The sequence below is a fragment of the Coptis chinensis genome, chromosome 9, assembly GCF_015680905.1.
Source record: "Coptis chinensis isolate HL-2020 chromosome 9, ASM1568090v1, whole genome shotgun sequence".
NCBI classification, from domain to species: Eukaryota; Viridiplantae; Streptophyta; class Magnoliopsida; order Ranunculales; family Ranunculaceae; genus Coptis; species Coptis chinensis.
This window is the reverse complement of record NC_141464.1, coordinates 84,191,598-84,212,968: the sequence shown is the minus strand read 5'-3', so window position 1 is coordinate 84,212,968 and position 21,371 is coordinate 84,191,598. Positions and strand designations below refer to the sequence as shown.

The following is a 21,371-nucleotide window of genomic DNA, read 5'->3' as shown; positions in this document are numbered from 1 at the left end:
AATACAACATATTCTCATTTTCTCTCTTATCCTTTATGTTTTTTATTTTCAGACTATTGGATCACACATCCAACGGTTCGGGACCCTTATCCCTATGAGTATATTCTCGGGGTAGTTGGAGCCTATTAGAAAAATGTATTATTGACATTGCCTAAGTCTTTCAATAGGCTGGGTCCAATAAGTTACCAACTCTCCATCCCCATTCTTAAAAAAAAAACAGTAGTGTTATATGGATAGATAATAGGTTTTGGTGATTCAATAATGTGTAAAATACTACACTATTTTAACTGGTATAGTTTGAAAGAAAAAATAAAATAATAATAAAAAAAATAGTCTATGCCTCTTCAAGTTGCGCATAATATAAACTCAAATGTCACAAACAACAAAAGTGCCAAATGACTCTAATTCAAATAGTGCCAAATGAAATTCTATTTTATATTATACGCCACTTCAACATGCACTATTTGAGTTTTTTCATTTTACGCCATTTCAACTCCCATAGTATAATGCACTCCACATTCCTAAAAAATACTCTTTATATATAGAGAGTAATATACGGATAGAAAGTATTAACCACCGCAAATCACACCACTTTCATAGGGATGCGGAGCCATTGTACTCATCCCTTACAAACTTTGCTCAAAAAATTAAAATTATAGTAGTAACTGTTCATAATTTATACCCAAAAAAGTCAAAAATAAAATAAAATAGCAGTGTGAATTACTACTAGCCCCTCTTTATCAAGCTTGAATTAATCCAGACCTGGGCCTAATCAAGTCCGGCCCATTTACAGCCCACCACTCTCTTTGTAATAATTTTGCGGGGTGCTCTTAATTACACATTTCAAAAACACAAACACAACAAAACGGCGCTCTTTTCACTTTCCAGTCTTATACTCATTTCCCACAAAACTTATTCCAACAAGAAAATGGCATCGTCATCATTCAAGGTCTGTAAACAAAACTTTATTTCATATTTCCATTTATACCCTTGATGATCTTGTTAATTTTCATTTTATTTTCATTAGGGCAAATCACGTGGTTTTAAAGTCTATACTGACAACAAATGCCACTTGTAAGTCTTCTCTATTATTATTCATTTCAAAGATTGGTTCTTTATTATGGTGTTGCATCTTTTTCGTAGGAAAACTTCAATTAAACCACCAATGGCATTAAGGTAATTAGGTAAATGTTACTGTGAATATGTGTTTGTTGTTCATGTCATAGTACAAAATATCAGGATATGGGTATTTATTTATCGATATTCAATTTCTGGATATGTATCGTGGATATATCCTCCTCTTTGGGGATATTTGACATTGTTTCACATGCAAATATCGTAGATATATCTAAAATATCGACAAATATTGTGGATATTTTTTGATATATTATTTATTTTTATTTGAAATATAATGGTAAATGTTAAATAAAATTGTTATATACACAAAATATCTCTAAATATCACTGATATTTGCAGTCGTATATATCTCTAAACATATCGTGATATTTATATATATTTTTTCTGAAATCTGGATAGATATCCCCAAATATCGGGATATTTTGTACTATGGTTCATGTATTAATTTATTAAATTTCGATTGAAGGAAGTCGTTGTTGCCGGTTAGAAAAGGAGTTTATGAGAAAGATTCCACTGACTTGTTAAAGGTACAGTGGGTTAATTAAAAAAAAAATGTGTAGGTTATGGTATTTCAAGAATGTTATTTAGTGAATTGTGTTTTTTTTTGTTTTGATAGGGGTGTGCTGAGAATATGCGTGATATTGATACTTCTGGTGAGAAATTAACATACTACTACTACTAGTGTGATAACTTGTTGGATAGGAATTAGAATCATATGAATTCATTGTTTTTTTCTAGTGCAAGTAAAACTTGGAAGAAAAGCGTTGGTTGATGTTAGTAATAATAGAAACTACTTGTCGAGGACTGGAGCGAGCATTGGATCTAAAACAATGTGAGTAACAAATAATAGTGTATGTGATGTCATTATGAATTTATGATCATGTTATATTTATGTATTTTATTTGAATAAATATAACTACGAGTTATAGATAAATAAGAACTAAAAAGTGGACACATGAAGGTCGTCTGACACGAGTGATTACAAGTACTACTAGTGAAGATATTGGGTTGAATTTGAGATGTTTATAAGTGGCATGGTAATAGTTTCTTACTGTACCATGTTGAGAAATGTAAAGTTTCTAAAAGCATGTGAGTATTTTCTGTTGAGGGATCTAAGGAGCTACCTGTAAGGGGAATTACCAAGCTACTCGTCAGAAAAACAAGATGTATATGAACATATGTGCAGTTTAAGTTTAATAAGTGAAATGCTGTAGATTATTTTATTTTTATTTGAAATTTTGTAAAAGAATATGTGTTTATTGTTCTTCACTTCTTTGTCCTTGTAATTAAAAATTTGCGTTAATTTGGACTGAAGGAAGTTGTTGCCGGTTAAAAAAGGAGTTTGTGAGAAAGATTCTGGTGACTTCTTAAAGGTATAGTGGATTATTGAAATTTTTGAGTGGTTTTACTAGATTATGGTACTCTAAAATTGTTATTTGCTGATGCATTACATGTTTTCAATAGGGGTGCGCTGGAAATTTTCGCGGAAAAGTATGAACAAACGTGATAGTGATAGTTCCGGTAAGACAATTGATATACTAGATTTGTGTGAAGTTTTTCATATTGATTTATTTTTCTTCATTGCTAGGTCAAGTAAAAGGTGGTCGAGAAGCGCTGGCTGATGTTAGTAATACTAAAAACAACCTGTCAAGGACTGGAGTGAGCATTGGATCCAAAACAATGTAAGTAACATTGTATTTCCATGATGACCATGTTATGTTTCTGTATATTATTTAAATATGTAGTATAATTAGATCAATAAATACAAAGTAGAAGTGGATATTTGAGGGTCATCTTAGCTTGCACTATCGCCTAGTCATCACACCACTGCGGGTAGAATTACTTTGAAGCGCACTTTGAGATTTTCATAATCGGTATGGTAATAGTTTTTAAGAGTATCATATTGAAAAATGGAAAGTTTCTAAAAGTATGTAGATTGTCCTTTTGAGGGATCTAAGGAGCTACCTGTAAGGGGAATCACCAAGCTACCTCTGCAGAAGACAAGTTTTTTATGAACTTTCACGCACTTAAATTTTTAGTAAGTGATATATTGTCTTAAGTTCCAGAAAAACCTTGTACTTTAGAGGGTACCTTGGTGCTTCATCTTTTCACTTAGTGTTTGGAATAGCTTAACTTGTCAAATCAGGGATGCATATTTAGATGTGCAGGAACTATCTTATCTTATCTTTTCGCATCTTCCCCTCCTCCCCTTTTCTTTTCAACTTTTCTTGATCTGAGAAAATTCATTAAGGAAGATTTGTACTTAAAAATCTTGAATATACTCTAGCAAGTTTAAGTGGTGCAGATAATGAGATAGAAATAAGCTAATGATTTAAATAGTCGACCTCAGGCTATGTGAGGTCCATTTGGAGCTATGCAGTTTATGGTTTAACTTGCACAGTCGAAGTCTAGTGCTTAAATTACATTCTCTGCAAATCCAGAAAATAGTTCAACTAATTTGTGAATAGAAAAGTCTTTTGAATTTGTTCTTTCATGTAATCCATGGTTTCACCAATCATATTGCCTTTTGTGAATTGTGATTGAAACTTTTACCATTCTTGTTTTATCTGCAGCAAGAGTCAATATGGAAAGAATCTATCTGGGTCGAGGTAAAATCCTACCCCTTCCCTTCCCATTTACTTTATTAAAAAATGTATTGACGTATTGTACAACAACTTTAATTTTGTGTGTTGATCCAGGGTTTCAGTCAGGGCAAAGTACCACGACTGCAAGCGTGGTATCAAGAAAGCCTTCAAACACGAGTGCAGGCGTGCCATCAAGAAAGCCTTCCATGGTATTACCTGTGTATCTTGAAATGTTACTTCATTCATTGGTTCTTTTGTAAAAGCTTGCAATTACGATTTTTAGAATAGATGTCATGAAAACCGATTTTAGGTACATTACAATCTATTTGCTAAGAATGCATCATAAACTGTTTACACAGTTGATTTTGTCCTTCAATTGTGTCTTTTCGTACCCGCTCTCTTGAAAATAACTCTGATTAGTGATGTTCTTGTTGTAAAATGTCAAGTAGGGAACAACTAATTCAGTCCACAAAAACTGTATTGAAGGTGCGTACACCTTGAAGAAAGGTGAGTTTTTGTGTTCTCTGTTTTTCTCTTAAAGTGTTTATATTTGAGCTGCTCAGTTGAGTGTGTTGTTTTGGGAGAACAGTTGGTACGAGAGATTCTATCCTTTATTCTGAAAGCCAGAAGACAAAGGGCCTAGGTCTTGAATCGGTTGGTTTTGATGGAAGGCAAGTTTTTTTAGTATGTTACTATCAATTTCACTGGGGCTTTAATCTCCACCTTTTCATGATCTTAACTGAAATGTATTAATCATGATCTGACTGAGACATATATATCATTCTTTGACAGGAAAATTATAGGAAAGCCTCTTGTGCCGACTAGGTATGTTTCTTGTTGTCATTTAGCCTAATTGTTTGCTTCTCTTTATTCTATCGAGAAAAGTTATACTACTGTGGCACACAAATTTTGTTCAACATGCATTGAGATGAGGGGAACTGAACTCGTAGATAAATGTTGGTTTTTCTTAAAAACCGAAGATAGCATTCATCCTAAGATTGCCTTATTGCAATACTTAGTCTCACCAATCATACTTCTTCCAGTATTTATTGTCTTAGCTATTTCATTAGTGCGTTGTTATAATTTTTCGTGTCTTTTGTGTTTTCTCCTTTCCAATAAAAGGAAGTCATTACCAGCATTTGAGAAGATCAGTCAGATTGCTTCAAATGGCTTAAAGGTTTGTGATTGTTTTACTTATCTTATTAAAGTACAACTGACAATTTACTGATCAATTTGATAACATAACATTGGTTTTCTTACTTTTGAATTTTCTTGTCCTCTTCTGCTTTTAGGATAACGAGAAATGTTCAGATAGCGTAAGAGGAAAGTCCGGTGAGTCATGTCGTTGCGTTTTAGTCTCTGGTTACAGTGTGCTGGATAGATCTTACGTAGAAATTCTGATTCTTGTTGGTGTGTGATTTAGTTAAATTTAAGGTTGGAAGAAAAGTGGCCCCTGATGTTTGGAAGAACCGAGCCAGTACCAGTTTCATTTCAGCGTGAGTGATAAGAAAGGAATTATAGGTTTTCTAAATTCCTTGATTATTATTTTTGTTTCACAAGTCCTTTTCCTTTTGCACAGTGTCAAGTGATAATTGTAAATTTGAATACCTACTTTGTTTTATGCAGGAAGGATAGAAGTGAGAAACTTACTTTGTTACAGGGGTAAGCATCATTATGTGTACTCATGGGGTGGCAAGTGTGCTGCACTAAACCACATATGTTTGGCATGATACCATATATGTTTTGTTTTAGCCTATTGCGGAAAGAACTTAAAATTTGGATCCAACTCTATTTACATGATCCTCTTTATAAGTGATCACATTGGAAATTAGAATTTAATTTGGGAAGCGGAGAGATAGGAGCCATGTAGATAGGAGAAGAGATGATAGAAGTGATTTTTCACCTATGGAAGGGATTTAAAAGCCACTGTATAGTTTATACACAACTGTTTCATGAGATATTGAGATGGATAAAACTAAGGGTAAAAATCTTATACAAAATTTTGATGTGCCTTTTGACTTTGAATGTAGTAGAGATATAAGCTATTACTTATGAGATTTTTATGTAATTTTGTTTGTCTTGTATATTATGCATGCTTTGTTTCCACTTTTGTCATTGTTAATATTTGTATTTCTAGGGTTTCAGAAGGGAAGAATGTCATAGATACTGGTGGCTTGTCAGGAAAGTCTCTTAAGGTATGTGGTACTCTCCTTTAATTGCATCTGAACGTTCAATGTAGTTGCCCCCAATTAGTTGCTTATTAAATTTAGGCTTGATAAGGAACAAGTTCTCAGTTGTGTCATTTAACTTTAACAAGTTAAGAATCAGCATGTCACTGAACACTTGTTTTTGTAGATGTTACCATTAAGCTAAAGAGCTTTGTTACCTGATAGGCAGATTAGTTTCTCCAACTACATTTGAAAATGATGCTCTGAATCTTAGTCACACTTATTTCTGATACAAAATTATTTGCATAACTGTTTTTGACATTTGGCCAAGGTAAAAAGGTAAAACATTCACCAAAAAGAAAAAGTAGATTTTTTTTTTAATGATGCTTCTTCAAGGAATTTTTTGATATTCCAAGTCAAATAGTATCCACTTTTGAGTTGCAATTTTTGCAACTCATGAGTGATTTTATTAGCATTCCGTTCTTTCTTTCTCAGTGAATCCATTTGGGAGACCTAGTCTTGAATTGCTACTGCAACTTATTTCTCTTTTGGTAGGACATTGCAACTTCATCCAATAACCGTCGACAGTCTTTTACGTCTTCCCTACTTGCAAAATCAGAGGTCACTAGGAAGGAAAAGCTACCGAATATTGATGACAAGGGCAATATGCTTGACGTATCTGAGTATATTGAAGACATCTATTCATACTATTGGCTTATGGAGGTGATAACACTTTCTTGGTTTCTTTTGGTTTTGTTATTCTCCTTTTCTCCTTTAGTTGTTCTTTCTGGACTTCCAGAACTGAATTGTTATTTCCCCAATGTTAGCAGCTTGATGCATCTTAGGGTTTACAACCCTTAATCATCCCCAAATTAGTTGCAACTATTATTATTATTTTTAGGGATTTTGGAAACAAGGCTTGATTAATATTTTACAGTGTTTTAGGATATTTCTATTTGCAGGGTATTTACTTTTATGAATTTAATGTTTCGAATTCCATTAGAATTGTGTTTAGAATAGGTTTCTATTTTCAAAGTTGTAGAAAGTTATAAATTGAGTTGTAGGTTAGAGCAGATGATTAAGAAAGTTTTGCAAGTTTAGAGAAAGGTTTTCTCTGTTAGATTCTTTGTGTTTTTCGCGAGGAACAAGGTTGTTGCACCCATGAATTGACATTAAACTTTGGAATTTTCCAAAGTTATATATTTGGACATACGTGTCTCCATCACAGCTTATATGTTTACTGGTGATTGGACAGTATGTGAGTTTCAACTATTGAACTGGGTGGATTTCCTTGAACATATGCTTCTTAGAATAACTGAATGACACTAGTCCTAAATGAGGATGCCTTATTTTCATGTTTTAAGTTCTATAGTAAAGAAGTAAAGAAAGTGACTACATTTGTTTGTTAAGTATCAAGTAACGTGATTTTCTATTTCTATGTGATTTTCTATTTCTAAGTCACTGTGATTATGTTCCCTTTGTAGATTATGAAGTATTATGTATGAGTTTGGTACTTCTCAAATATACTCTAAATGCTTTTTATGTATTCTTTTCCTTCCCATGTTGATTATCATTGTCATTCATATTAGTTTGGTAAGTTTTATAGGCATTACAAAACATCTAAGTTACATTAACACAGATAGGTGTGTCCGTATCGGACACGGATACGAAGCGTCTGACACGGCGAAATATAAAAAATTGAGGTAAATCACATGCAATATGTGTCCTACATGGACACGTATCCGACAAGAATTTTTTTCATAATATGGTGTGTCCATGTAACATAGCAAAACATAAAACCATAGCGTGTAAAAGACATGTTTCATCATATATGCAAATGTTTTGGCAAATGCTTTTGGTGGGAGCAGTATGTAAAGTTCTTCCTAGCATTGCATTTTGATTTTTTATATGAATCTGACATAACTGTTGACTGGCAAGTAGCATATTACATTGGTTGCCATCCTATAACCTCTTAATCAGCTTTTATGTTCAAGTGGGAATATTTTTATACGTTATCAGCATTCTTTCCCTTTCCATTGTACTTCATGCTTAGTGAGCTGCTTAATCTTTGTAAGCTAGGAGTGCATTTAGTAGTTACAATAGAAGTGTTGAATTTTAAAGTAAAGGAGTAGAGTGATAGGAGGGTTGCTATTCTGTGAAATTCGTAGCATACTTTACCTTTTTTCGCTGGTGCTGCTCCTTCATTCTGACAAGTGCTATTGATCTGTAGCTTCAGGTTACCAGATAATCAGCTTATTTTTGTTTCATATTTTCATTTTATAGTTTTCCTTGTCTCGCTAAAGCAGTTTATTTTGGCAGGCACAATATCCTTCCTTGTCAAACTACATGAACTCTCAGACAAACATAACTCCTAAAATGCGAGGAATACTAATCAACTGGTTAATTGAAGTGAGATATGTCATGTTCTTCTTTCCTACATTTTGGCTTTAATGATTGTTTTCAAGTACAGTGTTTTCTTTGAAGTTGCCATCAGCCACACTGACCAACTTTTATCATTTTTTTACAGGTGCACTCAAAATTTGGATTGATGCAAGAAACTCTTTTTTTAATGGTTGCCGTGTTTGACAGATTTGTATCTGTTGTCACAATTCAAACAAATGAAATTCAATTGGTTGGTCTTACTGCGCTGTTGTTGGCCTCCAAATATGAAGATTTTTGGCATCCTAAGGTTCTTATATATATTTTCACAGTTTGCCAATTCACTTATATCAGTTCATGGATAACCTTGCTCAGTTTGTTTGCTCATCAGATTTTACTGGCAATCTACTGCAGGTCAATGAGTTGATTGCTATCACCGATGACTCGTATACAAGACTTCAAATGCTTTCAATGGTTGGCTTTTTGTTATAGTTGTTTGTCTTTTTCTTGTTTAGTTTTTTGTAGCCATAAAAGTTTATATTACTTTTTTTTTTCCAGGAGAAGCTTATTCTTAAGAAACTGATGTTCCGTTTGAATACACCAACTCCCTATGTTTTTATGTTAAGGTTCCTAAAGGCTGCTCAATCAGATAAAAAGGTTTATGTGTCTATTAATTCAGTTATTATTTTATTTTTTTTACTGAAAATAACATCCTAAAAACTAGTGTGCTAATCTTTCCAACTTATTTAATTTTTTGGTTTCTGTTACCAGCTTGAACATCTAGCATTCTACCTGATTGAGCTGTGCTTGACTGAGTATGAAGCTTTAAAGTTCAGATCGTCCTTGTTATGTGCCTCAGCAATCTATGTTGCAAGATGTACTTTGCAGATGTCTCCTGCATGGACCCCACTCCTTTGCAAGCATGCACATTATGAGGAGTCAGAACTCAGGCATACTTCAAAAACTTAAGTTTCGTTTCTTGTAATACATCTTATATGCAGCGAATTGATATTTTAATTCAGTTGTTTGTCGGGTCTTTTGTAGGGACTGTGCGGAAATGATATTGAGATTCCATAAAGCTTCTAGTAAAGGGCCTCTGAAAGTCACATATGGGAAGTACGTATGTGAAAGTTACTTATGTGTTGCAAAGATTAAAGCTGTGCATAGGCTGCTGCCTCAATGAAATACTTGTGCGTTCAATGTAAATAGTAGTCTCTTTCAGATTTGCCTTATAGGGAAGAAATTATAGCTAATCAATGAAGACTCATTTTGTATAAGTTGAAAAATACATTTCTCCTGCTGTTGTCAATAACAATGTTGTAAGTTTTATCTTGACTACGAATCAATGTTTCCTATTGAATGAAAATCCTGAATTTGCTTATTTGTAGTTGTGCTGCCCTGTTTAATATTGTTCTAGTGTCATTGGAAACATTGCAATCTGCAGACTTTGAGAGCCCTTTCGGGAAAATTTTGTCAAATTGTTGTCAATGCATGGTGCAATAGTGAATCTATAGCACCTCTTATCAACAGATTTTGGAGCACAATTGGGAGTAGAACTTCTTTTCAGGAGTATGATAGTCGACCTTTGCACGTAGCTGAGTTTCTTTGTTTTGCTTTTTGTTGATCTTTTTATTGTCGGACTCTTTAACTTGACTTACCAAGTCACCTTCCAAGTTAAAGTTGAAAGTGGAAATGATCATTCAAAAGAAAAACAAGAAACGAATTATATACAACTCACTGAAATCATGGTTTAAAGAACGAATCTAGCATTCTTTATTTTTTTTTATACCAATGATTCTACAATAATCAAATGCTTTGATAGATATGCGTTTTGTGGACTGTGGTTGGATAGATGCGGTAGGCAACCACATTATTCGTTGTACACCATAATCCTGGTATACTTTCTTATGCTAAATGTGACTGATGACTTTAATAGGATGGGTTGGCTTTAGACAATATCTAAATTCTAAGAGTAGATTACCAAATATTAACAGCATGCAACTATGCACGTCACTAATGGACGATAGAAACGTTTATACCATAGCTGGAAGCCTGGAATAGTCTATCCCTTCTTGTACCTGTAACGTAGCTACCTTAGTTGAATACACCAGGTGACCTGGACCACAGACAAGAATTTCATGAGAATCTTTGAAACATATATAACTAACCAAGTAATAGACTTTTTTTTTTGTTGTTGTTTTTTCGATAATTAGGCAAGTAATAGACTTTGAACACACACAAAGGGAAATTAGAGGGGGCCTTCATTTTTTTTCCTTCAAACTGAAGCCTGAAGCAATCAAAAACACCAACTAAAGCATAAATTCTTTTCCTTTCATAACACCTTCACCAACCAATGACTCCATTAAGGTGTCCCTACGAAACCATATTCATTATCACACACAAAGCGTACTTGATGAAAAAAACCATCTATATTAAACACTTATCATACAAAGCATATTTGATGACTCAAAGATTCAAAAGACTCGTCACATTAAGCTTAGATGAAGAAACCATCCATCTCAAACACTCATCGTTATCCTGCTTAAATGTTAGCTATATGGTGAGAAAAGGCAATGTTACGCACTGACTCATGTCTGCCATGATAAGAGAAATGCTAATGAGCTACTTACATGATAATTCCTTGCAAGTCTCAAAATTTGCATTTCAAGCGAATGCAGGCCAATTTGCAATTCTTAAATTTGTAGCTCTTTGCATGTAGTGTAAAATATACGATAAAACTTTGCCTTGTGCCGAGCCATATGAATAGTATAATCATATATGGATATAGAGGGGGTTCACACCCCTAATATTAGAAAAACTCCATTACCCACATAACTAATTGCCTATAAAAATCTTCAAACTATTTCGCAGCCTCTAATTATTTTAGCAAACTTTTACTATGGTACCCCCAAAATTTTCACAACTATAGTGAGAATATAATCAACAAAATAATAATATGAAAAAAAAAACAAATAAAAAACATTCCAATAAACCAATATTTTTTTTTACTTTTCTTTTTCCCTTTACAAAATTATAAATTATCATTTATTTTGAGTCTAAAACCATTAAAGATTGACAAATGTGTGTTTGAATGTTTGATAGATTAATGAGAGGAAAACAAAACCAAAGGTTTAAAACCCAACCGGTCAGTTTGTATAATTCTAATTACCTATAACCCCCGCTCTCCCTCATTTCTTTCACTCTCAATTCTTAGTCAGACCTCAACAAAAAAAAAACAAAAAACAAAAAACAAATTCAGAAAGGACTTGTGGCGCACGCTTGTCCTAATTATTTATAAAACTCGTTATCATTATCAATAAAATTTTCACATGTTAAAATCAAAAACAAAAAAACAAAACAAAATAAATTTTTACTTTTAATGTTAATCTTTTATAATTTTCTCCATATGATAGTAGGATTATATAGACTTATAACATTATAAGAAGTTAACAATTTGATGAATGGTTGTAGACTAGATTATATAGATGTATATAAACATAATAGTATTAAGAACTAGTTAACTTCATCAGTCCATATTCAATTCTTAGTAGTCAACGCACTCTAGTTTTGTGAATTGAAATAAATGCATAATATTGTTAATCTTTATTGTTTAGACCTTCTGACAAAAAATAAAAATAAAAATTGCATATTTTAAAAAACACGTACAAGTTGGTTCAAATAATATTCGATATCATCCTCAAGTTGGAAGACTTGTGATGTCTAGACTGATTCTCACGGTAACAAATTCTTCTCAGAATCCCCGAGTCCATAGCAGGTGGCATCGAGCTATAATTATGATGAACGAGATGTTGGAGCTCACCATATTAAACAGAAAAATGTCTCAAATTACTTTTTACTACAAACACTCTCATTATTTCACACAACGCCAAGTCAGTCCAACTTGGAACGATGTATGTCTCCTAAATTGTTCAAGACTAAACACTCCACTTTTTTCTAAATCAAAATGTATGGTTTTTCTGGTTGCATTATGGGAGATGTTGATGGGAACATTTTTGACAGTCTTGGTACTCGATTTGGATGTGCAATCTCGACAAATCCTGTTAGGATTCAGAATGCAAATGCTTTGTTTGTAATTTGTATTAGTTGTTGAGACGTACCTCATGATCTCACACTTGACCAACATGGGATTTCCTAATATGGATCGTTGCATTCTAGTAATGGATCTGGCTTTTCCGATGTTGTGACCCAGAAATTTGTTCGAAGATTGAAATTGGACTTTCACATCCCTGTTTTTGGATTATTTGATCCCAACCCATATGGGTTTTCGATATTTATGTGCTACCAATTTGGGTCTAGAAAATTGTATTTCGATAGTTTTAATCTAGCGACACCTAGCATGCGATGGTTAGGAATGGATTATCAAGATGTTTTAAAGCCAAAGGTTTAAAGCCGGGGCCAGTTTGTATAATTCTAATCACCCATAACAAACCCTCCCTCCTTTCTTTTTTAGTTCCAGACTTCAATCAAAAAAAAACAAAAAACAAAAAACAAATTCATAAAAGACTTGTGACGCAGTTTGTTGCATGCTTGTCATAATTATTTGTAAAACTCATTATCATTATCAATAAAATTTCTACTTGTTAAAAAAAAAAACAAAAACAAAACAAGATAATTTTTTACTTTCAATGTTAATCTTTTATAGTTTTATCCGTAAGATTATATAGACTTATAATATTATAGAAAGTTAACAATTTGTTGAATTATTGTAGACTAGATGATGTAGATATATATAGACATAGTAGTATCAATTAATGTTTTAAGTTCTTAAGTAGTTAACTTTTTCAGTCTATATTAATTCAATTCTTAGTAGTCAACCGCATTCTAGTTTTGTGAATTGAAATAAATGTATAATTTTGTTGATCTTTATTGTTTATACCTTATGACAAAAAAAAAATATAAAAGATGCATAATTTTTTTTTTTTTGGAATTCTGGCGGCTCCGTCCCTGAGTATAATCATGTCAATGGTTTGCTGAAATACGCATGTGCTGCATCCAATATAATCCAATCAATGATTTGCTGAAATACGCACGACACATTAATCTTGTTGAAACATTTATTTATTAATTAAAGACAATTAGTCTTGCTGATATTGGGCCTTTTTATCACAAGTCAATAACTTAGCAAAATAGGTGCGTTTAGGACTTTAGGTGGTGCAGTTTCAGTAGACATTGGTGAAGAACAAGTAATACAGGAATTGAACAATGAAATTGCAAATAAATGGGTCATAGTAGCAACCGCCATATGAACACTTCCAACTTAACGAACACATGCCAAAGTGGGCACGTACATGTATTTGATATAGATTCTTTTGTCTAAGTGATTACTTAATTTTAAATAAGATTTTGTAACTTTTAAAAAGTTTCGTTACAATATTCTTCTTTGACTCACAAGTTTACGAAATCAGTAAAAAAACAATCTAGAAGAAATAAAAGTTAAAATTGTAGATCCCTGCCGTTGCCGGCCTTCTATTTTTCTATAGTAAGAGTGGTTGCATTAACAAAACGAAAATAAGGGAAACAATTTGATGCACCATGATGCTCCACCCTAAGTAGTTAACAAACAATTAACACCATATGCTCTGTTTGGTGACGGTTGATGCAACAAGTTGCAATTATATGCACTATACAAGTAGTTTCCATGACATCCACTTGCAGCCAAAAAAATTGTGTAAATAGATGCAAACACAATAGAGGTGCTTTCTCTTATTTAAGATGTGAAAAAAAGTAGTGAGATAATATAACCAACTTTATAAGATGTGAAAACTTTGTCTACCAATTTAACTGATGATCATTGATCACCACCTTGAGTACAATATTACTATAGGATATAGCTAGGATGAGGTACATTCTATATTTCTTCAACAAGAAAAGTAGCTTTGTCTTTACAATATGTCAAACTTAATGCCTAGAAATTCTTTTTGTAAGGAATGAAATATTAATTGTTTAGTTTTATCTAAGGAAGAATGGGAGCAGAAATCAATATGGTGTTATTTGTATGATACCACTTTTTAAGATATCTTAGTTAGACCTTTCTCTTGTCATGGCCCTATAATCTAGTATACTTGTGTCCCATATTTCTCTCAACTGCTCTAATCCATTTCTCACTATATATACAACATGCAACTAATTAACTGACTACATTACTTCCCTCCTAAACACTCAAACAACAAGAAAGAAATGGCAATAAAAGCTGTGGTCTTATTGTTGTTGTCCTTGTTTATTGGTTTAGCTAGTTTGATTGTTTATGCTGAGAATTCTAAAGTGAGCATAGCTAGATTATCTACTGTACATCGTTATAATCATCAGGGCATGGACACAACATCGTTTTTTCGACGTAGTTTGATTTCTCCTTCGCCCTCAAGTGAAGTTGCACCACCAGGCTCTCCACTGGTAAATTTGCTAATCTTGTTCTTGTTCTTCTATATATCCTGTTCTTGATATTCTTGTTATTGATCGAGTCTGGTTTGTTTTCTTGAGCTTTGTTTGAAACTGTTATGGAAGAAGGTTAAGGCATTTCAAAAATATTGTTATTTGTTCATAATCTTTACGTCTACAAACATGCTTCCATGGCTGGTGAGTGTGCTAGCTATATATATATATCTTGTTTTTGTTGGTCTTATTTGTTGTTGTTGAGCTCGGTTTGTATTAATTTTCAATATTCTTTTGCAATCTTGTTCTTGTTCTTGCTCATCTATGTGCCATGTTCTTGATATATATTCTTGGTTTGTTATCTTGAGTAAGCTTTCATTAATACGGATTCGTTGTTTGTTCATGGTTTTTACGCATACGTGTGCTATATCTTGTTTTGCGCTTGGTTTGTATTGATTATCAATATTTTTTGAACGTACCCATGGTTAAGCAGGCTAACTTGAGCATGATGAATACTTGGTTTCAGTTCAATATTACTATGTTCAGAATCCTGTTCTTCTCAATCTTTGATTTTCTCATACTTTTCTTTCTGGAATTTCCATGTCCCCATGAATCATTCCTTTCTTTTTTCCTTACTGAGTGACAAAATTTGATGATGCTGAGCCCACCATTATGATTGTACAATGTTCGATTGTTCAGTTATTTACAATGCCTTTGGAATTAGTGCAATCAGTTCATATCGATCAGTGACTGATGAGTGAGAATAATGCAGGCGCCACCAAGTTCGCGAGTTTATCGTGCTACCACATATGGTGCAGATCCAACTGGTAAAACAGACAGCACAGATGCACTTTTAAGAGTCATTTCTGATGCATTTAAAACTTCATCAAACAGAATCCTGATGCAGGGGATCAATGATCTTGGAGGTGCAGAGGTTCACCTTGAAGGAGGGTCTTACATGATAAGTCGTCCCTTGCAACTGCCTGCCTCTGGTGGGGGAAATCTCGTGGTAAGTACACAATGTCAAAATATTTTCGACTTCAAACATTTTTTTGTTCTTTTTATAATTCATTGCTGATGTATCCTACAAAGACCAGAAATACTGTTTTTTTTTTCGCTTAATTTTGATCAGTATGCTTTTTGTTATTTGAAACTGAAACAGATTCATGGAGGATCTTTACGAGCATCTAATGATTTTGCGACTGACCGTTATCTGATAGAACTATCGGCAACTTCAGATGGTAATAAAGCATTACCACAATATACATATGAAGACATCACCCTCAGAGACCTCATGTTAGACCCAAACTACAGAGGTGGGGGTATTTCAGTTATTAACTCACTGAGAACTTCCATAGATAACTGTTACATTACCCATTTCGCAACAAATGGCATTTTAGTACAAGGTGGCCATGAGACATATATTCATAATTCCTTCCTCGGCCAACACATCACTGCTGGAGGTGATCCGAATGAGAAGAATTTCTCTGGCATTGCAATCAATCTAATGGGAAATGATAATGCTGTCACAGATGTGGTCATCTTTTCTGGTGCTATAGGAGTTATGGTGTCTGGTCAGGCTAACACATTGTCTGGGGTACACTGTTATAACAAAGCCACTGGTTGGGGTGGAACTGGAATTTACCTTCAGTTACCTGGTTTGACACAAACCCGCATTGTGAACTGTTACATGGACTACACGGGTATAGTGGCAGAGGATCCAGTGCAACTTCACATCTCTAGTTCTTTCTTCCTTGGTGATGCTTTTATTCTCTTCAAATCCATAAAGGGGATAATGAATGGTGTTAACGTTGTTGACAACATGTTCTCTGGGAGCGGTAAAGGAATCAACATTGTTCAATTAGACCAATCGAAAGGGGCCTTTACTGCTGTCAATCAAGTAGTAATAGATCGGAACAATGTGCAAGGGATGACACTTAGAGCAACTGTGGCTCGGGGATTGACACAAGGGAATGGGACCTCATGGACAGTTGATTTCAATCCAGTTCTACTTTTTCCTAATCTCATCAGACACGCACAGTACGCGTTAAGCCCAAGCACAACTGGAACTTTTCCTAACCACGCCTTGCGGAATGTATCAGGGAACCGCGTTGTGGTAGAGTCAGATATAGCTGTGCCTGCTACTGTCTACGTTGCGGTAGATCAAGGTATGGTGACTACTAGTTAACCTGGGAGAGCAGCCAACCTTCAACAGGAAAGCCTACCAATGGATTGGACTGGTGAAGCTTACAGGATACTACTATGATGAGACAATGTACACGTGAATTCCATTCGTTATTCATGGTGCTCTAATGAGCAAATTCTTCCTTTCCTTCTTGTGACTTTTCAAACTAGAAAGCTCCATCGAGTCCAGTGACAGGAACGAAAAATGGATGTAACAGTCTGCAGTATGTATGTATAACAGAATACAAGACCATTCATTTGGAAAATATATCTTCCTTGATGCAAGTCGGTCCACAAATTGAAAGAAGAAAAAGTTGGGTTCAGTACAACTTGTCAATACATATTCAGCGTAAACAATAAACAATTGTTAAGACATAGGGCACATAGGTATCCTGCATTGCACTACATTACCAAAAATTAAGGTTCATTCAGAATGTTTACGTTTTGACATTGGTAATGCATGTTGTCTTAAAGATAAAACAAAGTCTTAATCCCAAACTCCCTCACCAAAATCTACAACAATTTTCATATTCTCCATTTGGTGGTTTTTTGGTCATCATATGGTAGAGTAGGTAAATGTTGCGCTGAGGATTGAAATGTATGAAAAATGGTAGACTTCTGACTTATTTCTGTGCCACAAGTCATAACTTAATTCTAGTAGCCAACAGTTGGATTACAATAGATACTCAGAAGTCACTTACAATATTTCATTGCAACATGACTTCATGTATATCTGCTCTACCAATTTATCTCTTAATCAACTTTAACTGAGTTGAAATTAAAACTGAAACATGCATCACGAAAGCAAACCATTAAACCTACTTCTTTTATTTTATTTGTTCCATACATCATAAAAGCTAGTGAATAGTCTAGCGGAACATTTCAACCAAGACCCATTTACTGATGCCCAACACCAGAATCACATTTCATTGCTTTCATAGAGATTAGCTGCCATCCTAGAATTAGCACAAGTACTACAGTAGGCAATGATTACCAGCAAAATGTTAGTGAGAAATTTAAAAAAGTATAGAAGTTGGAGAAAGAGAGAGAGAGACTCATTAATCTTTGAGATGGTTTCCTCATATGATTTCCTGCCCGATGGTTTCTCCTCAGCATCATCTTTGAGAACTCATCAAATAGAAGTATGGCTAACATAAGAACACAAATATGCATTGTTTCTCCTCAGCATCATGTAATATAGATATATTAAGAACTTTATCAAATAGAAGTATGATTAACATAAGAACATATGCAGACAGAAAATATGCATTGGTTGGTTTTATCTGTCCTCATCTTCACCTTAATCCCAAATACCTTTCTCCTTCGGGTTTCCCCCACCATCACCCAATGTAATATAGATATATATAATGTACTTTATATAACGTGAATACACTCATTGTTGTGAAAGGAATGGAATTGGAGAAAGTGCAAAGTGGCTGGAGACGTGAGCAAAAAAATAACGACAAAATATTCCGGCGCACTCTTTTGGTATGCTGCTAGCAATTACAATGATGCAATTCAGGAACTGAAAAACAGAGACCAGACACAACTTTAGAGAACAGATTATAATACACTGTCAATGTGTATTTGAAAATTAGTTGCTATACTTACATATACAAACTGGAAAGATATGTCCGACACGCTAATACCTCCCTGGTATGTACAGTACCCTTTCCCTTGGTGAAAATTTGTATGTATGTTACACATTTTGTACTACATAACAAAACAGAAAAGGTAAAGAAAAAAGAACACACGCATGGATACAGAATGAGCTCTTGTCCTAAACCACCAGCAATTTAAGAACAAGCGATGAGCCTTTCTTTTCCTGGCAAATAAGCTTCACTATCCAAAGTTTCCCTCACTGCTCGATAAAACAGCAACCATGATGATGATTTCAAATCTGCTGGGCCCCAGAAGAATGTTGGATTTGGACTTGTGGGGCAAGCAGTCACCAAATCCAACACAGAAGCTGCTGGTCTCAGAGACTGAGGGAAATTAAAAGCCAGATTATCAACCTTGTGTTCATAAATCTTCCCATTGCGATCCAATTTATACTTTGATGTGCCCTGAAACTGTCCCTTTGCTTCCCAAGGAACCCTTGGAACACCTCTCAAATTCCATCTGATAAGTATCACATTCTCTGACGGCTGCCAAATCCTGAAGACCTCAAGGGAAATATCTCGAAATAGTATTCTCCCATGAAAACGCAATGCCCAGAATATCAATTTGTACTTTTCCATGCCAGTGAATGTGTTCAAGGGATCAATGAAGGTTATATCATCTCTGCCAAAATTTTCAAACAACACATATCAGAAGTCAAGGCACTAACTATTTCTGAAATTAGGCATTCTAAATCAAATTAAAATTCTCATCTTCAGAGGGTATGATCATGTTCCAGAAAAACTACCTACATAATCTCTGGGGAATATAGAAGTGGTTACAGAGTCAAAAGTTAAGATCAAATATTCATTTTACACAAAATGATGGAAGACTGGAGAGGTTATTTCCACAACGGGTGTCAAAGAGGTTTAACAAACACATATTCATCAATTAACAGTTTTATCAATTCAAGAATTTTTCAAATCCAAGGATATTTTCATTTTCATTTTCTTTTTTCTTTTTTTTTCCTTTTCCTTGTATTTGACAAGCAAACCCAATGATATACTAATACAATGTCAAAATTAACTGATCCATCAATAGCGCCGTGATGATGGGCGTTGGGCAAAACAGAAAGCATTCTCATGTATAATGAACTATAATAACGCACTCGAAAACCAATGGCTGAGAAGTCTTACTTCCATTTAGAAAATGATGATATATCCAATGGTAATAATTGTTATTTCCCCTTCATTTCACAAACAAAAATGGTCATAATGTCTATAAGCAAGTTCTCAAAAGTGCCAATGCAACCATATATAACTTTCTAACTTTTCGACTTCCACATACCATTAGTACTAAAAAAGCAATACGAATTTCATCAAATGCCTAAACACACAGCCATTGAAAGTATTGAATCATAAGCAAAACTATACATAAGTTCACAAAATTCATAACCACTAAACAAATTCAATCACAAATAAACCATATTTACAACAATAAGTGAAAAAGGGTACCTGTAAATACTGTAATTAAGATCTTTAGAGAACAACAAAGGCATATCTTCACGAAGTGTCCTTACAGCTAATCCCAAATTAACATAAAAATCATTTCTTTCCTGTTTATTAACATCTTTTTTCTCTACTACACTTGAAAGTAGTCCACCCTTATCTTGCAAACCTCCCTTTGGTGGTGTTTCAAGCTTTGTAAGTGGGAATGAAAAGATTGGTTTTTGAACAAGTGATGATGATTTGTTGGGTTGGAATAAAGGAGATGCAGAAAGATTTGAGATTACAAATGCCATTTTTCAGACAAAGGCTCTTTTTTTACAAATGTTTGATCTGGGGTTTTTTAATGGTGTGGAGGGAAACAAGCCACTTATTATTACCACTATTTCTACACTTCTACTAATTATTATTATTAATAATTTGGCTTATTTTGTTGTTGAAATGAGATGATGATTATCTAGTAAGGAATTTTGAGATTGGATATACTTTTCCAATTTATACTTTTGGACTTTTGGTGGTATGCAACAAAATGCCAAATTGATAACTACTTGAATTATTGAAAAAACTTGGTACCTGAAAGGCTGAAACTTTAAACAAAAAATATCAATGATTTTTGTTTTTGTTTTTTGGAAAAAGGTTTGAAACTAGATTAATAACTGGTTGATGCTGGCAAGGTTTGAGGTCCATATTATTAACAGCTTTTACCAACTTTGCTAGTTGGCACCACAGTCACAAAAATTCCGATTTTTTTAAAAAAGCGTAAAAGTCTTTCGCATTGACTGGTAAAAGTTTCTAAATTTTTGATTTTTAGCAATTTTTTCCGATTTTTTTATGATGGATAACTTTCTATTTTTTTAAAAAATATTTTTACACTTTTTAAGTTTTTTTTCTAATTTGAAGATTATTTTTATATTTTTGTTTCTAAATTTATTTTTAAATCAAAGGGATATAAAGATATAACAAGACTTTACATATATATATTTGTAAATTTTAAATTTGATATATGCTCTATTTTATGTTTTAATTATTTAATTTTTTCCGATTTTTTAATCTTGACATGATGCACAATCACACACCATACTTATAAAGTGTGTGTTATAAGAGGGTCTTATTCTTATGTGACATCTTATAGATGGTTTTCCAAATTTTCACATTTTACTTGAATATATTAATTGATTTTTTTCAAAAACGAATTAGAATATCGATTTTTATTTCTTTAGCCGATGATATTGGGTTTTAATAGCATGGTGATGGTGGTGGTAATAGAAGTGGTTTGTCTTAATGAAAAATGTGGTGACTTACATTGCATTGCATACCATTTGGGTTCCTACATGGTTGGGAACTTTGGCCTTTGGGTGTCCAATTGGTTTGACATTAGCATTTTGTAGTTTGCCTACTAATGGGCCTCCATGAAGACTACATAA

At 33.7% G+C, this 21,371-nt stretch overlaps 3 protein-coding genes across 3 annotated transcripts; 2 read left to right on the top strand and 1 right to left on the bottom strand.

Annotated features, from left to right (window-relative positions):
• The first annotated feature begins 867 nt into the window (after positions 1-867).
• Positions 868-9,650, top strand: CYCB3;1 (cyclin b3;1). Its single transcript, XM_086586311.1, has 25 exons — positions 868-949; positions 1,028-1,074; positions 1,144-1,176; positions 1,604-1,664; positions 1,754-1,790; positions 1,876-1,969; positions 2,453-2,510; positions 3,539-3,548; positions 3,711-3,746; positions 3,837-3,931; positions 4,172-4,229; positions 4,312-4,393; positions 4,515-4,547; positions 4,845-4,899; positions 5,015-5,054; positions 5,146-5,218; positions 5,349-5,384; positions 5,860-5,917; positions 6,446-6,613; positions 8,210-8,299; positions 8,418-8,579; positions 8,684-8,743; positions 8,828-8,926; positions 9,041-9,219; positions 9,314-9,650. The coding sequence occupies exons 1-25, from the start codon at positions 929-931 to the stop codon at positions 9,450-9,452; spliced, it is 1,824 nt and encodes a 607-aa protein (XP_086442437.1). The 5' UTR covers positions 868-928; the 3' UTR covers positions 9,453-9,650.
• Positions 9,651-14,339: 4,689 nt separating this feature from the next.
• On the top strand, positions 14,340-17,166 carry QRT3 (Pectin lyase-like superfamily protein). The gene is made up of 3 exons (XM_086584528.1): positions 14,340-14,680; positions 15,432-15,668; positions 15,822-17,166. The coding sequence occupies exons 1-3, from the start codon at positions 14,468-14,470 to the stop codon at positions 16,845-16,847; spliced, it is 1,476 nt and encodes a 491-aa protein (XP_086440654.1). The 5' UTR covers positions 14,340-14,467; the 3' UTR covers positions 16,848-17,166.
• Positions 17,167-18,393: 1,227 nt separating this feature from the next.
• On the bottom strand, positions 18,394-20,502 carry LOC147478960 (plant/protein (DUF2358)). The gene is made up of 2 exons (XM_086583223.1): positions 19,957-20,502; positions 18,394-19,126 (listed from the first exon to the last, which is right to left on the bottom strand). The coding sequence occupies exons 1-2, from the start codon at positions 20,241-20,243 to the stop codon at positions 18,640-18,642; spliced, it is 774 nt and encodes a 257-aa protein (XP_086439349.1). The 5' UTR covers positions 20,244-20,502; the 3' UTR covers positions 18,394-18,639.
• Between the last annotated feature and the right edge of the window lie 869 nt (positions 20,503-21,371).